Genomic DNA, 18,534 nt, shown 5'->3' on the forward strand with positions numbered 1-18,534 from the left:
TGTCTGATTGCTGGGAGCCCCATCACTGGTTCTGTCACTAAATGATAAAAACACGATAATTCTCACTGAATGACCACAGCCATGGGAACTTTGAAATAAAGTAGTGGTTGCACATGTTCAATGCCTATTCATTTATCTACAAGACAGAGAGAAACTGCAAGCTCTTTCACCACTCCATTAATGCTTATCCTTGCAGCATTCATGAGAAGAGGTGGGTTGCTCGAGACGCTCATTATAATGATTGGATTGGTGATAAATGTCCTTTATAAGAAAACTCCTTTAATGGTCTGGCCTTTTGTACTGTGCTTTTGTAGCTTGGTCGATGATGACTCATAAAATGATATACAAATTTCCTCTTCTGAGAAAAAGAGGACTTAACTCTATAGCGCCACCTGTTGGAAGTAGCGATCCTACAAGTCACAATCAACCCTTTAACGAGTTGTGCAATATGACTTAGGATAAAAGCCAAATCAGTATCTCAATTTGCAGACCGATTTGCATATTTAATTTCCCAGAGGAGCATTGCACGGCGAATAAGCCTCCTTACCTTGACAAGCCAGCTGGTATGTCACTATCCATAAGGAGAAATGCTACCCCTTAGACCCCAGTCCAGAGCCTCTCACCTAGCCAAATCAGTTCTCATGCTTCGCACTGACGAGGGCCAACAGCCCGAAACACCGTGTCTGCGAATTGAGATACTGATTTGGCTTTTATCCTAAGTCATATTGCATGACTCGTTAAAGGGTTGATTGTGACTTGTAGGATCGCTACTTCCAACAGGTGGCGCTATAGAGTTAAGTCCTCTTTTTCTCAGAAGAGGCAATTTGCATATTTAATTTCCCAGAGGAGCATTTACCTTGACAAGCCAGTTGGTATGTCACTCTCCATAAGGAGAAACGCTACCTCATAAAATGATAGAATGTTAGAGTTGGAAGGAACCTCCTGGGTCATCGTGTCCAACCCCCTGCTCCATGCAGGACTCACTAAACCATCTCAGACAGATGTCAGTTCAGCCTCTGTTTGAAGACTTCCATTGAAGGAGAATTCACCACCTCTCATGACAGCCTGTTCCACTCATTGATCACCATCACTGTCAAAAAGTTTTTTCTAATATCTAACCTGTATCTTCTCCTTTTCAGTTTCATTCCATTGCTTCTCATATTTCCATGTCCAAATGAGAATAATGATGATCCCTCTACACTGTGACATTCCTTGAGATATTTGTAGGCAGCTATTATGTCTCCTCTCAGCCTTTTTTTTGTTAGCTAAACATTACCAACATTCTCCCTAATATAAATTAGAAATAGTAACAAAACACATTGAATGGAGGAATTGAGCATACAGTAATTGTCAATTTAGGAGCAATGTTTCATCATCAGTTTTGGGGTTGCCCTCTTTAAAACCGTCACCCAGCTATCTGCTGATATCAGGCTAGCTTGTTCATCAATAGACCAACTTGATACATTGAGCCCAATTTATCAAGCACGGTCTTGTTCATGCCGGTTTTGATGAGGAGATGTACTGGAGTTAGACACTCATGATTCATGAAGAGTTTACGCCTCTTCATGAATTAGGAGCGCCGCAAAATTGGGGTGCACATCTGTGGGCCCTCATCACAAATCCTACTGCAGTCTCTTGTAGTATAGCTAAAAAGTCACACAAGGTGCACAGTAGGGCATGACCCAGGTAATAAACGTAAATAGTATGGTATTGCTTATCTGTTTTTTTTCCTCATGAAGGCGTATGTTCAACTCTGAAATGAGATTAATAAAACTGCTCTTTCTTCAACACCATCATCTCCACTTGATATTATCTGGACCAGCAGTGCAGCAGATTTATACGTACAGTGGGTACTGAAAGTGTTCAAACTCAGACTTGGCTGAAGGTTCACCTTCCAATGACCCTAGGCACACAGCTAAAATAACAAAGGAGTGGCTTCAGAACAACTCTGTGACCATTCTTGACTGGCCCAGCCAGAGCCCTGACCTATAACCAATTGAGAATCTCTGAAGAGACCTGAAAATGGCTGTCCACCAACATTCACCATCCAACCTGACAGAACTGGAGAGGATCTGCAAGGAAGAATGGCAGAGGATCCCCAAATCCAGGTGTGAAAAACTTTTCATACCCAAGAAGACTAATGGCTGTACTAGCTCAAAAGGGTGCTTCTACTCAATACTGAGCAAAAGGTCTGAATACTTATTACCATGTGCTATCTCAGTTTTTCTTTTTTAAGAACTTTGCAAAAATGTCTACATTTCTGTTTTTTTCAGTCAAGATGAGATGCAGAGTGTACATTAATGAGAAAAAAATGATCTTTTTTGAATTTACCAAATGGCTGCAATGAAACAAAGAGTGAAAAATTTAAAGGGGTATGAATACTTTCTGTAGCCAACTGTACATCCCTTTCTATTATTGGAGTATGGTGTTTGGCATAACAAACTCCACTGCTCATTATAAATGTGATGAGCAGCAGTCCACGTGCCCCTGTCCCACCCCAGCTCAGCCCACTTTGTTGAAGTTCAGCAAAAGTGGCTTGAGAATGCCCAACTTCACAACATTTTAGGGCAACCTTGAGTTGCACAAAAATTAAGAACACTGGCTTAAAAGCTTTGAAGAATCGGATCTATTATTTTAATCTAATTCACAGTGCATTTACTGTAGCATGACACGAGTTCCATCACTGAACCCAGTACTGGGCACATTTCTGTTACATTTATCCTTAAATCTAACTGAAACATTCAGATAACTACAACAAATCCATATTAATTGACTGTATTTTACTTATATAGCACCATCACATTCCATAGCACTTTCCAGACATAATAATCACTGCCCCCATTGGGGCTCACAATCTAAATTCCCTATCAATGTGTCTCTGGAGAGTGGGAGGAAACTGGATTACTTGGAAGAAACCCACGCAAACATGAGGAGAACATACAAACTCCTTGCAGATATTGTCCTTGTAGAGATTTGAACCCAGGACCCCAGAGCTGCAAGGCCACCATGCTATCCATACAGTTATGTTAAATATGTAATTGTGTCCTATGTAAAGTTTTTGTTTTAATTGGAATCGATAGCCAAATGGCAAATACATCTTTTAATCCTCATTCAGACATGAAAAACTGAAGTCTGAAGGAGTCCTAAAGGCCCCGTCTCACATAGCGAGATCGCTAGCGAGATCGCTGCTGAGTCACAAGTTTTGTGACGCAACAGCGACCTCAGTAGCGATCTCGCTATGTGTGACACGTACCAGCGATCAGGCCCCTGCTGTGAGATCGCTGGTCGTGTCGGAATGGCCTGGACCTTTTTTTGGTCGTTGAGGTCCCGCTGACAGCGCTGAATCGGTGTGTGTGACACCGATCCAGCGATGTCTTCACTGGTAACCAGGGTAAACATCGGGTTACTAAGCGCAGGGCCGCGCTTAGTAACCCGATGTTTACCCTGGTTACCAGCGTAAATGTAAAAAATAACAAACAGTACATACTCACCATCTGATGTCCGTCAGGTCCCTTGCCGTCTGCTTCCTGCTCTGAGTGCCGTACAGTGAGAGTGCAGCACAGCAGTGACGTCACCGCTGCGCTCTGCTCTCACTGTACGGCACTCAGAGCAGGAAGCAGACGGCAAGGGACCTGACGGACATCAGAAAGCGAGTATGTAGTGTTTGTTATTTTTTACATTTATGCTGGTAACCAGGGTAAACATCGGGTTACTAAGCGCGGCCCTGCGCTTAGTAACCCGATGTTTACCCTGGTTACCCGGGTGCTGCAGGGGGACTTCGGCATCGTTGAAGACAGTTTCAACGATGCCGAAGTCGTTCCCCTGATCGTTGGTCGCTGGAGAGAGCTGTCTGTGTGACAGCTCCCCAGCGACCACACAACGACTTACCAACGATCACGGCCAGGTTGTATCGCTGCTCGTGATCGTTGGTAAATCGCTATGTGAGACGGGGCCTTAAGTGTGTATTCTCTGTTGCATGCAAGATAAATGATAAGGACTAACCTGCCTGTAATGGCCTGAATAGAATGTGATAGTTAGTGCCAGTTATAGCCCTTGATTACATCTGGTAAACTGAGTGTCTGCAAACTGCTCGGGGAACAGAACACAGACACGATAAGCTGCACGCAGATGGTAACGTGTCTTCTAAACAATTCACCTCTTCAAAGACCTCCCTGATGGATATACTAGAGGTCCAATTTCCAAAAATGAGTGGGAAAGATCTCAGCGCTTGTCAGGCACGTACATTTTTTTCAGCGCACTTAAATGCACTTTGAAAATGGTATTGTAAAGACAGCTGCTCGAAGAAAAGTGTCTCACTAAAATTGGACAGCACAGGCATTTTTTGTTTAAAGTATGATCTTCAGATGTTAATGAGGTCAACGTCATTTGTACAAGTTACGGCCTGCTAGACTTCAAGGGAATAGAGTTACTTTAGGACTTTACTGAAAACTAGATGATTTTTCAGATTGTACGGTATATATCATGTTTCTCTTTCCTCTTATTTTGGATTGATTACTCAGAAATAGTAATGGTGAGAGGCTGTAAAAGTAAAAAGTGTTGTGCGTGTATGTGCGTGTCGGTATAACACCTCCACACAATATGGCCCTCGATTCATCATTTGTGATTTATGGAAGCCATTTTTTTTTTTTTTTTTACATGCGGCACTTGCTGACATTTTTTGTGCCAGATTCTTCAAAATGGCGCACACGATTCATGAATTTTGTGCAAATGTTTGGCAGAAAGGTCACATCTGGTGGTCAGCACCTTGGAGGTATTTTTCGTGGCTGAAAGGGTCATTTTTGGGAATGTAAAGTACTTTGCTTTTTTGTTAGACATTGCCTTGGCCATTAGAAGAGTCTACTCTAAGTTTATGGAAATAAAAGTGGATGCTTAAGTGTTTTCTAACCTAGTTACATTAATGTTGGTTCCTCTTAAATAAAGTGTTTGAAATTCTTTAATCTTGAGATACTGAATAACATAACCTCCCATCAGTATGCATGTGGGGTTCATATCTGAATATATTCAACAGTTTGCCAAGTGCTGGTACAGTCAAGGAAAGATATCCTGGTTGCATTTTTCAAACAATCATTTCAAAGCAATCATTGCATGCATTTCCATATTATAAGCACATTTTTGTGTGTTAGAAACAGTGAATGAGCTGTGTATTTTCAAAAAAATATGGAGGTGTAATTTCTGGCTGCCAAATGGAAAAAGAATAATAATCAATCTTATGCCCACCAGGTTATGCTCCAGTTACAGGAATGTGCCACCCACTGCGCAGCTGTACCCTGAATCATGAAGATGGGTTTTCTTCTGCATTTGTGGTCGCCCATGAAACAGGACATGTGTAAGTAAACTTCAATCCATAAGAGACATTTCTAAAATTGTTCCTTTATCAAAAAATAAAGAACAGTAAAACTACATGTATTCCTACCCTAAAATCAAGCCAACCGTAATATGTGTGCAGATTGTAATTTTATATTTCAATTCTACACTGTACAAAATGTCCAGAAAAAAGTAGCAAAACTATGCAAGGTATAGAAATTGCAGGAACACCTGAGCGCTGAAAACTAAAAGGGTCTAAAAGGTCTTTGTGCCTCGATTGAGATTACCATACTATAAATGATGTTGCCAGACAATGATCCATAACATATAATTTACATCTGAATGGCTAAGGAACTTAAAGGGTAGCTATCATCAGAAAATTACTTATTGTTTAAATCTGGTTTTTGTGCTGCATGTGTTTTAAAAAATATTGGCAATGTTTTATATTTCATATAATCACAATCTTTATTAAAAAAAAAATTAGTAATCTATAGTAATCTAGCAATTTTCACTCTTACCACTAGCACTTTTCCAGACACAGTGGCAGATAACACCTCTATACACAGCTGATAACACAGGATCCACCACTAATATAGGCAACATCACAGCTGACACTGCTGACAGTCCTTTCACATTCACCTTAACATGCACCTTAACACAGGTTCATTAGGCACTTCAATACAATTGATATAATCAGGGTCTGACCATTGTGGCTACGTACATGTGTTATTTCCTGAAACAAAAGGGTGATCCGCAACCTAATATGTATTTTTTACCTATCTATCCTTGCACTCTAACCACTTTTATAAACAATACCCTACACTTTTCCCTATCTAGCTAATCTCCAAATGTGTTTTTTATGTACGTCCTGTGATGTTTCATTTGAGGGGAGTCTTAAACATGACATTACAGGAAGCTGGGGCTGTACCCACTTCCCTGTAGTATTTTCCCCCCTCATGGAACAGAATGTCACAGGGGGCAGTCATACAGTTAATTTCATTGCTTGCTTTGCTGCTCCCTCTGAAGATCTCCTGTATCCTGTGTGATGGATGCTGTGGGAGAGGTGAGTGCAGCACCCGCACTCTGCTTTTTACTCTGCTGTCGCCGTACCTTCTGTAAAAGAAGACATGGTCAGAGGGCAGAAATGGAAGCAGTGAGTGACACCAACGCCGCAGCACAGCTTCTAGCACTGCCCTCAAATTAATCATCATCAGAAGGCGGTCCTGGTGTTACTCCCTGCTTCTATCACCACCCCTGCTGACGATTCATTATAGTGCGGGGCTAAAAGCTGTGATTGACTCCAGCGCTGCCCCTTGATGATGATTCGCTTGAGGGTAGTGTTAGAAGCTGTGGGGCGGCACTGATATCACTCACTTCTTATTTCTCTGCCCACTGACGATGTCTTTCACAGTTAGAAGTTAAGATGGTGGCGTAAATATGTATAAGCAGAGTGTGGGTGCTGCAGTCACATCTCCCACAGCATCCATCGACCAGAATTCAGGACAACATCATAGGACACAATGATGGAAGATACTAGTAAGTAACTACAGTGCTACCCTCTAATGATGTACTGTTCCAGAAGGGGTGAAGGATGCTGTGGTCAGTGAGCAGCCTCACCCTCCTGTGATGTCACATTTGAGACTCCTCTCAAACAAAACGTCACCAGAAGTAGAGTAAAATAAAACAACACATTTATGGATTAGATAGATAGGAAAAAGTATAGGGTATTGTGTAATAAAGAAAATGACAAAAGTGGTTAGGGTGTGAGGATAGATGTTTAGAAAATACATTCAACACAAAAATTTGATTTAATAAATAGGTAATTTTCTGATTATTTCTTCTCATTAAGTGTAAAAACAAGCAGTTTTGCTGAACGATTATCATATGAAAAAAACTGTTTTCTATTCTAAAAAATAGCAAAATTAAACACTGCATAACAACTCTAGACAATTTATCTCTTTTGAGTATGAGATTGTATAATTTAAGGCAGTTTGCCCAAACAGTGGATAGTTGGTGGGCCATTTGTAAAACGGTGAGGTTATCTGTTGTCTCTGTATATCTTGAGATCAAAAAGCGCGTAATGACTACATATGAGCGGGTCTGCTCAGCCCACCTGGAGCTTCTATAGTTAAGTACATCTTTTGGGAATTGAAATGTTTAAACATTTGGTAAGCACACTTGTCATAAGCATTGTTTTTTCTTCCTATTAACCACAGTCTATTTTACCTTCACATTGGCTTAGACATTATTTCACTCATAACCACAGAAGATTACGAGAGAGGTTAGGAACTCCTTGTGTCACTCATAAAAAACTGCGTTGTCGACAAGCTAAGTTCAAGAACATGTATCATAAATGCATAGCTGTGATTTTTGCATGAAATCAAGTTTAATTTAATTTTCTTCATCACTCTGCAGAACAGAATCTCAAAACTTCAGTGGATTATTTACATAGTTTTCAGTATATTGGAACCAAAGTTTCTTCCTTTTTTGTGTCAGTCGAGATTGTGCATTTTGAAGTTCAGTCATGGACACCTTCAGTGTTTACTATGTGCCTTATTGTGCAACCTGAAACCTCAGTGTCTGGCATTACCAAGTCTTGCTGCAGGTAATTTGCAGTCACTCGAGGGTTTATGACTACCTGCCTCTTCAGAAATCTGGTGGCAGCTGGTGATAGCTTCCTCTTTCTACCATGTCCAAGTAGTGTAGCCAAGTGCCTTTAACGTTGAACCCGCGAGCTGTTTCCTATTGTATCTCTAAGAACATAGAATTGCTTTGCTACTTTTTATTTGCCTTTCCTTGTTTGTATAAATCAAAAAAATATATATGTTTTTGTTCCTTTAATTCCCTTTAGATGGGTTTTGAGACCTACACCTATATTTCTAACGACCACTTAGAGCAGTGTTCCCCAACTCCAGTCCTCAAGAGCCACCAACAGGTCATGTTTTCAGGATTTCCTTAGTATTGCACAGGTGACTGAATGCTTGCCTGTCCAGGTGATGCAATTATCACCTGTGCAATACTAAGGAAATCCTGAAAACATGACCTGTTGGTGGCTCTTGAGGACTGGAGTTGGGGAACACTGACTTAGAGGAAACAGGAGCATACAGGTGCCTGATTGCGCACATAGGGCAGAGTACAGATTTAAAAGAAAATTTACCTGTACATATTTTTGTACCACTATCTTGTCACTGTCATGATCCAGGCCGGAGTTTGTTTCCTGTTATTTTCTCCTTGGTCTTGTCATGTGGTGGTTAGCCTTCTCTGCCTCATTTTGGGCGCTGTGTGGCTATTTCAGTCTGCTGTGGCCTACAGACCAATGTCAGTGATAGTTCATGCTTCCAGGCTAGAGCAGTTGACCCCTTGATAAGGTGTTTGTCCTCTGCCCATGTACTCTGGTTCTGTGACTTCCTTTCCTGCCTTCCCGCTTTGTCTTAGTGTTCGCTCCCTGTTCTTGGACCTCTTGGTATGTGACCCGGCTAGGCTTCTGACCTGTTTTACTGTCTCTCGTCTCTGTTATATCTGCGCCCATCTGGCTCTGACTTTTGGCTTGTATTTGACTACGTGTATTGCTGTGACCTCTGGTACTTCTTAAATGTCCAAACAAAAAAAGTTGTTAAACCACACCCTTAAATGTCCAAGTCTTTAAAGACCAAGAGGCGCACGTTAAAACCAGGGAGTCCTTCCCAGAGCATGTTCCATATCCAGATAAATAAAAAAAAAGCGCCTCAAAATGTAGTGAAGATTAAATCTTACATTTTATTCTGCCTCCTGTGGTGACGTTTTGGTCCAGAGAGGTGCTTGAAAAAGGTCTCTGGACCGAAACATAGCCACAGGAGGCAGAATAAAATGTTAGATTTAATCTTCACTATGTTTTGAGGCGCTGTTTTTTTTTTTATCTGGGTCTGGTGCTTCTTGTCCTGACGGTTTCTGACTTGGCTCATCTGACCACTCTTTCACCACTTGGTGGCATTTATGCTGCTGCTCAGCGGTGTTACGCTGTGTGTGCAACCTCTCTTCCCTCACCAGCATCCCCTGGTGGAGGTTGTGCTATACTGCACTGCAGCAGCATTACTGTCACAATCTATAAACTCCTAACCAATCCAGGTATTTGATGTGTTTTATCTCAATCTCACCTGATATAACTAATGTAGCCCTTGATTAGTAGCATAAGATATGATTGAGGCTGTCACACTGTAGGTTGACACACGTGGTTTATGGGCCCCATGTGCCACAGAGCCAGACCTGCCTAGGAAGGGGCATAGCTAAGCAGCTACCAGATGTTCACTGGAGCTCCTGATGGTGGAGACAGACTGGGCTGCAGGTAACCGCCAGGTACCACTCCTAGGCAGTTGTTGATATTGCAGCTGCTGATCCGAGAGGACAGGTTTGCTGACATAGGAAAATGTGACTGGAGTCACTGACTTGCAGGATTCAGAGATAGACCGACTGTAACGACTACTTGAATCTTGAATATAGGTTCTTATTCTCTCATGCACATATTAGGAAAAGGTAGTCGAGCTGGTCGTACTAGGACCAGGGACTATGGACACAGGACAGGTCGCACAGGGACCAGGGATTTGGGAATAGGTACCGCTGACGTGGTTAAAGGGATTAGCATACCACTAACACGGTCAAAGTTACACAGACAAACTATACTAGAATAATGAGAACAAAGGATATGGGAATAACTTTAACAGACTAAGGACGAGGGGTCTGGCAACATACAGTTGCACACACCAACACCAATAAGACTTAACTATAGGGGTTGTTCAGGCACCTACCAATTGGGGAGGGTGCCTTTTATACAAGATGTCTCCCAGCTATTGGCTTGGAGACATCTTGCAGGTGTTGACTTTAACTAAATGTCTCCCAGCTGTAGCTGGGGGAGTTTTACTATGTGCGTACACTGCGCCTTTAAGAGCCGAAACACAGTACAACATGCTCAGGAAAGGAGGATCATGGGGATGCTGATGTGGTTGCTGCGGTGAGTAAGCTGGCATCCCCGTATGGAGGAAGGAGGGGAACCATGCAGGGGCACAGATGTTACAGAGGCAACATCTGAGCGGAATTTTTAATTTTTTTTAATAGGGCTACTACTGAATTCAAGGGGTTAAATAATTCTGAAACTGCAGTAGTCCTTAAATTGGCATTTTGTGGTGAATTTGGAGAAAACACTTGTTATATTAGTTATGTTTTGGCATTTCAATTGGTTTTGTTGGAATAGGTTATTGCAGCAGAAATTTGTAAGTGTTGCTAATTTACACATTTTTCCGAAGAGGTGTAAATAATTAATATCATGGTATATTGAATTTTTTTCTCTTCATTTTATAGTCTAGGTATGGAGCATGATGGTCAAGGAAATCGTTGTGCTGATGAAACCAGTATGGGAAGTATTATGGCTCCACTGGTGCAAGCCGCATTCCATCGCTATCACTGGTCGAGATGCAGTAAACAGGAACTTAATAGATACATTCAGTAAGTTCCTGAAATTCTATTCTAAAGATGAAACATTCATTTAAAGCAAAGTAATTTTGTTTCTGTAGGTTGAAGACTTCTGTGGCTTTAGAGATGTGTAATCTGAACATCTGTATGTAAAACCTGTGAATAGTGGATGAGTCAGAAGCAACAATGAAGGTCTAGACAGTCTTTTGTAGTGTGGTTGTGACCTGAGTGCAATCACTCGCTGGAATCTCTCTGTCTCCTTGTGGTGTATTATAATAGACAAAGGAGAACTTTCAGATGTATAAGCACTGCTGTGTCATTTATATAATCAATGTTAAACATATCAGGTCGTTGTACCATGAAAATTCTTGTGCAAATTTCCTTCAGCAAAAAGAGGAAATACAAATCCTCTTCATGTTCTAGATTTTAGCCTTAGGCCGGGGTCACACTTGCAAGTGCAATGCGAGAAACTCGCAAGAGTCTCTTGCATCAATACCCGGCACTACCGCCGGCACTCGGGACCGGAGTGTATTTCTATGCAGCCGCACGCTCCGGTCCCGAGTGCCGGCGGCAGTGCTGGGTATTGTTGCAAGAGACTTGCGCGAGTTTATCGCATTGCACACGCAAGTCTGACCCCGGCCTTAGTTTCATTAGCTTTAAGTTCATTAAAGATTATACATGACTGTCATCTGGCCAACAGATACAGTATATATCCCTTTTGACCACCCTGTATAAATGTATGCTCAACTTGAAGAAGCGTGCATGTGTTCTAAATGAGGAAAGTTAAATAAGCTGTGGCTGCTTATCTCCTGAGAGATATAGGGGAGGTTTATCTTAAGTGAGAACAAAGGATCAGACATTTTAAATTCCAACACGTGTCATCCTCCTTTTCCCAATATCTGTCATCGGTGGAGGGTTTGGACACCCTATACATACAGGCACATTGATAATAGGAGGTAGGTTTGGCATTAATCTAATGTGTATGATCACCTTCAGCAACTATACAGAAAATATCTCCATTAGATTGGCATATGCTGCCAAGCCAATTGTGTTTATCGGTTGCTATAAACATCGCCAAAATGGAAGACCAATAATCCCTTTAACATTCTAATGGAAGGAAGACAAAAATGTACAGATTGGATTTATAAGCTGAGAGACATTCGTGGATAAATTACATTTACACTACGTTTAGAGTGTGTCCACACAACAGATTTGTTGCAGACATTTCTCAATTTTAGATTTTATCTCAATGAGGCCTGCAGTAATATATGCACCAGAAACAAACCCAAACTCATTTTAAATTGCATATTTTTCTGCAGCAAATCGGCTGTTTGTGAGAGCTATCTTTATATCTCACAGAAATGACTGATCCTGACCACTTTTTGTGCCTTCAGTAATTAATGGGCAATGATCTGCCTATTCTGTTCTGTTTTAGTTCCTACGACTGTCTCCTTGATGATCCCTTTGAACATAAATGGCCAAAGCTCCCAGAATTACCAGGAATTAACTACTCTATGGATGAACAATGCAGATTTGACTTTGGAGTGGGTTACAGGATGTGTACCGCTGTGAGTATAACATTAACACTTTATCTATAGAGCCAATACATAAGGATTCATAGACTAAGTTGTAGATAACCTTATGTGTAGCCACAGTAGTAGTATTATGTAATATCTTAAAGGAGGTCCAGAATAGATTAACCAGCTTTATAATGGACAACGAGCATCATCGGAACAGACTAGTCCTTGTTAAACCTATTTGTTTCGAACTCAAGCGTTATTAGCCAAGGTTCCGAAATGGTCTATTTGAGCTTGAAACGTGTAGGTTTAACAAGGATTGATGTATCTTGATTTTGCTCATTGCCCCTTATAACGTGTTGATAAAATTTTATACCTTTTTATAGTTTAGACCGGCAGAACACTCTTTGAATGTGCACAGAATGATCAGCAATAGATCATTCTGTGTGCATAGATTGCCACTGATCTAAGCAATACCTGTCCTATTTACACAGGATGATGTGTGGCAGCGAAAATAATTACCATTTAACCAAGCCAAAACTTCATTTCATGTGCGAACGAGCATTTTACTTGTATATTATGTGATCGGCAGCCTGTTTACACTGCATGATTATCATGAACGAGCGTTTCTAAGAACATTCATTCTAATTGCGTAGTGGAGGTGAAGCTTATGGATTGTTGTACAATTGTCCCTTTAAACTGGAACAGATAAGATTAGAAGAACCTGACAGACAGATCTTCATGTAAGATTTTTCCTTTTTATCATAATAAGTTTTCAGATTGCAAAAAGGTTATTGATTTATGCTTTATTTCTTTCACTGGAGAAAATGAAGGGGTTGAATGAGATTTGAAAAAAGGACTGACCATGACAGCAGAAAAAACACGCTAATAACCTGTAGATATGGGGTTAATCTGTAGGTTAATAGCCTTATTAATCTGCATGGTGCTTCCACTTAGCTGTAAGCTAAAGGTAGAAAATTAACTTTATTCCCCTGACAGCATTACTGCTTCAGTCACAGGGCTCTGAGCATACACAGCAGTGTCTGTAATCGCGCCCCCATGGGTGTGGTTACAGCCGCCGAACTGTATAGTTAAAGCGGTAACTGAACCCGCATCGGCGCCGCCACGGGGAGTGAAACCAGAACACTGCCGGGGTGGAATAAAGTTAATTTTCTCCTCGCAACGTTCGGGTGCATGTTAATAACGCTACTAACCTGCAGATTTACCCCATATGTACAGGTTAATAACATTTTGGCTGGTGACAGGTTCCCTTTCAGTTGTCATTGAGTATGCAGATATTGTTTTTGGATCTAAATGTTTTACTTGAAAACCTACTATTGTATGCAAACGCATAAAAAACACAATTTATCTGATCTCACATCAGTTGTTGGTGAGGTGCTGCTGGGGGTGCAGTTTTGACAAAAGTTATATTTTGCTCCAATCTTTGTTGAGCTTATTATAATGTCATATAATAAATTAAAGATATGTTTTGAGGTGTTATTTTTTTAAAAAATTTGCACATCCAGTAGTTCTTCCTGTTCTGGCTGATGAGGTAGAAGCAGAAAAATTTTTAGAAGTCTTTATCTAAATTCATGTGTTTGCTAGTGAGAATTTTTTTCAGACAAGCAAGTGAAAGCTAACTGTACTGTTAGTGGGATATAGACAGTGAGCATGCTCGTGTCTTAATCAAGTATTTTCGGCGTGCTCGTAAAAAATGCTTGAGTCGCCGCGGCTGCATGTCTCTCACCTGTTTGACAGCCACAACACAGGCAGGGATCGTCTGTTTGTTAGGCAATTCCTGCATGTGTTGCGGTTGTCGGACATCTACAAGACATGCAGTCGTGGCAACTCGAACATTTTTTTGAGCATGCCGAAAATACTGGATAAGGACACGAGCATGCTTACTCATTACTATTACTTAACCTTTGATCAATAATTTTCAAAGCTCGTGAAAGCATACATACTTATATTATGTGTTCTCTTTTATGAATGTCATGACTTGTTATTCTCTGTTGAATTTAGCCTTTTGGTGATTAAACGTATGGAAAGGCTAATGTTTGTTCTCACAGTTTAGGACATTTGACCCTTGCAAGCAGCTGTGGTGCAGTCACCCAGATAATCCCTATTTCTGCAAAACAAAAAAGGGCCCCCCTCTCGATGGAACTGAATGTTCTCCTGGAAAGGTACTTATTCTTAATAACAACACTTATACAATTTGCTGCTGATTTGATATATTTTTGATTTTGTGAGTCTTCAGTGCCTTGCAAAATGGCCCCCCTGGAACTTTTCAACCTTTTCCCACATATCATGCTTCAAACAAAAAGATACCAAGTGTAAATTTTTGGTGAAGAATCAACAACAAGTGGAACACAAATTGTGAAGTTGAACAAAATGTATTGGTTATTTTATATTTTTGTGGAACTTCAAAAACTGAAAAGTAGGGTGTGCAATATTATTCAGCCTCTTTACTTTCAGTGCAGCAAACTCACTCCAGAAGTTCATTGTGGATCTCTGAATGATCCAATGTTGTCCTCAATGCCTAATGATGAAGAATATAATCCACCTGTGTGTAATCAAGTCTCTGTATAAATGCACCTGCTCTGTGATAGTCTCAGGGTTCTGTTTGAAGCACAGAGAGCATCATGAAGACCAAGGAACATAACAGGCAGGTCTGTGATACTGTTGTGGAGAAGTTTAAGGGCGGACTTGGATACAAAATGATTTCCAAAACTTTAAACATCCCAAGGAACACTGTGCAAGTGATCATATTGAAACGGAAGGAGTATCATACCACTGCAAATCTACCAAGACCCGGCCGTCCCTCTAAACTTTCATCTTAAACAAGGAGAAGACTGATCAGTGATGCAGCCAAGAGGCCCGTGATCACTCTGGATGAACTGCAGATATCTACAGCTGAGGTGGGACAGTCTGTCCATAGGACAACAATCAATCGTACAATGCACAAATCTGGCCTTTATGGAAGAGTGGCAAGAAGAAAGCCATTGCTAAAAGATATCCATAAAAAGTGTTGTTTAAAGTATGCAATAAGCCACCTGGGAGACACACCAAACATGTGGAAGAAGGTGCTCTGGTCAGATGAAACCAAAATCGAACTTTTAGGCAACAATGCCAAACGATATGTTTGGTGTAAAGGCAACACAGCTCATCACCCTGAACACACCATCCCCACTGTCAAACATGGTGATGGCAGCATCATGATTTGTTTGAAAAAACTGACCGTCACATCCATACATAGACTAAGTGTGAACAGGTGCTGAACCTAGAGTAACCAACTCATATACAGTCAAGTAAAAAAGGCAGCACACTGCAGCGCTAAGACATGCAAACATGAAACATGAAAACTGAACTGCAATACTGCACTAGAAATATGAAAAATGAGAGCGTTTAGCGCATAAAAATGGCCAATTTTATGTGTACCTGATAGCCCCTTTACGGCATCTCTCTTATATCAGGTCCTACGCTTGCCTACCTCGCTGAGAATAAACGTCTCCATGTGAATGGGTACCTGTGAAAAACCTCTTCCTAGACTCATATTCTCTCTCTCTGTGGAGGGGTACTGGACCTGCTGTAATTAAAACACCTGAGGCTAGGAGGCGGAGTGCTCAGTCAGAAGGCTAAATAATATATTTGAAAAAACTGACCGTCACATCCATACATAGACTAAGTGTGAACAGGTGCTGAACCTAGAGTAACCAACTCATATACAGTCAAGTAAAAAAGGCAGCACACTGCAGCGCTAAGACATGCAAACATGAAACATGAAAACTGAACTGCAATACTGCACTAGAAATATGAAAAATGAGAGCGTTTAGCGCATAAAAATGGCCAATTTTATGTGTACCTGATAGCCCCTTTACGGCATCTCTCTTATATCAGGTCCTACGCTTGCCTACCTCGCTGAGAATAAACGTCTCCATGTGAATGGGTACCTGTGAAAAACCTCTTCCTAGACTCATATTCTCTCTCTCTGTGGAGGGGTACTGGACCTGCTGTAATTAAAACACCTGAGGCTAGGAGGCAGAGTGCTCAGTCAGAAGGCTAAATAATATATTTGAAAAAACTGACCGTCACATCCATACATAGACTAAGTGTGAACAGGTGCTGAACCTAGAGTAACCAACTCATATACAGTCAAGTAAAAAAGGCAGCACACTGCAGCGCTAAGACATGCAAACATGAAACATGAAAACTGAACTGCAATACTGCACTAGAAATATGAAAAATGAGAGCGTTTAGCGCATAAAAATGGCCAATTTTATGTGTACCTGATAGCCCCTTTACGGCATCTCTCTTATATCAGGTCCTACGCTTGCCTACCTCGCTGAGAATAAACGTCTCCATGTGAATGGGTACCTGTGAAAAACCTCTTCCTAGACTCATATTCTCTCTCTCTGCAAGCGTAGGACCTGATATAAGAGAGATGCCGTAAAGGGGCTATCAGGTACACATAAAATTGGCCATTTTTATGCGCTAAACGCTCTCATTTTTCATATTTCTAGTGCAGTATTGCAGTTCAGTTTTCATGTTTCATGTTTGCATGTCTTAGCGCTGCAGTGTGCTGCCTTTTTTACTTGACTGTATATGAGTTGGTTACTCTAGGTTCAGCACCTGTTCACACTTAGTCTATGTATGGATGTGACGGTCAGTTTTTTCAAATATATTATTTAGCCTTCTGACTGAGCACTCCGCCTCCTAGCCTCAGGTGTTTTAATTAAAAATTGGCCATTTTTATGCGCTAAACGAGCATCATGATTTGAGCCTGCTTTACTTCAGCAGGGAAGATGGTTAAAATTGATGGGAAGATGGATGGAGCCAAATACAGGACCATTCTTGAAGAAAACCTGTTGTAGTCTGCAAAAGACCTGAGACTGGGATGGAGATTTGTCTTCCAGCAAAATAATGATCCCAAACATAAAGCAAAATCTACAATGGAATGGTTGGTGCAACAACGTATTAAGTTAAAGAGGCCAAATAATATTGCACGCCCCACTTTTCAGTTTTTGAATTTCCACAAAAATTTTAAATAACCAATAAATTTCGTTCAACTTCATAATTGTGTTCCACTTGTTGATTCTTCACCAAATATTTACATTTGGTATCTTTATGTTTGAAGCATGATATGTGGAAAAGGTTGAAAAGTTCCAGGGGGCCGAATAGTTTTGCAAGGCACTGTATATCTTACTTTAAACAATCTGTCAAGAGTGGGGTTAATTGGTTATCTTTAATTCATTTTATTAAACCTCTCAGATGCAAACCAAAATATTAATTGGTACAATTAACTGAAATCTATGTAAACATATGCAGAGATGACAGCATTGCCTTAAAGTGAACCTGACAGCTGATACATGCTGTCCAATCCATGGGTAATATGTATGAGACACTGGCTGTTTGATATCAGCTAAGTATTGGCAGGTCTATGCCTTTATGCACACGTAAGCAGACACCTGTCAATCCAGGGAAGCAGTCAGGGAGAAGCCACCTGGAACCAGCCTATCCGACTAGTATACAGCGTGGTCTCGGTCCCCTGCTTTTCGAACATACCTGGCTGAGTGTAGACAGCCAGTGCCTGATATATGCTGCCACAGACTAGGTAGCATGTATCAGTTGTCAGGTTCTTTTCAATACATAGCCCTATTTTCACTGTAGTGCTTGACTCTTTTCAAGACTTCTATAGACTTGAATGGAGACGACCACATGCAAATACTGCCACCTCTTTATTCATGGACGTGAGCACAGTGTCTACATAGAAATGGTGAATGGGACACTTTTTATTTTAAAAAGTGGAAGAGCCAGAAGTAAGGGTAACACCTACTATATATATGACATGGGAATTCCCCTTTAAAAAGATCCCAAATCTATTAGAATTAATCATTTCATTCTCTGCAACATGATGTACAGGAGTTCAGAAGATTTCAAGCAATTGGCAATTGCCACCCTTTCAGGCCAGGACATTTAGCAAGTCCAGCCTAAACTATTCCATCCTCACTACTGACCTCAAAGAACCTAAGCCAACAACAAGAAAGAGAATGCATCTGCACGAGATGTGTGCCAGGAGCAATCTTTTCCTGGACAGACAAGACACCGGTAGAAGTATGAGGTCACAGTACTAAAAGACTAATTTAGTGAAAAGCAAAGACCTGGTGTAACTTGACTCTGGAGAGGGTTTCTTCTGATGACTCTTCCATGCAAGTCATATTGTGCAGGTTACTCTGAATAGTAGAAAAAATGT

General features: G+C 40.9%; 1 protein-coding gene across 1 annotated transcript in view; it reads left to right on the forward strand.

Annotated features, from left to right (window-relative positions):
- ADAMTS14 (ADAM metallopeptidase with thrombospondin type 1 motif 14) overlaps window positions 1-18,534 on the forward strand; it is a 266,445-nt gene that overhangs the window by 137,495 nt on the left and 110,416 nt on the right. Inside the window, exons 7-10 of the mRNA XM_077259155.1 lie at window positions 5,242-5,347; window positions 10,657-10,800; window positions 12,203-12,335; window positions 14,354-14,467. Of these exons, the coding sequence (XP_077115270.1) occupies window positions 5,242-5,347; window positions 10,657-10,800; window positions 12,203-12,335; window positions 14,354-14,467 (497 nt within the window). The remainder of the gene's footprint in view (window positions 1-5,241; window positions 5,348-10,656; window positions 10,801-12,202; window positions 12,336-14,353; window positions 14,468-18,534) is intronic.

The sequence above is a fragment of the Ranitomeya variabilis genome, chromosome 4 (genome assembly GCF_051348905.1).
Source record: "Ranitomeya variabilis isolate aRanVar5 chromosome 4, aRanVar5.hap1, whole genome shotgun sequence".
NCBI lineage: Eukaryota > Metazoa > Chordata > Amphibia > Anura > Dendrobatidae > Ranitomeya > Ranitomeya variabilis.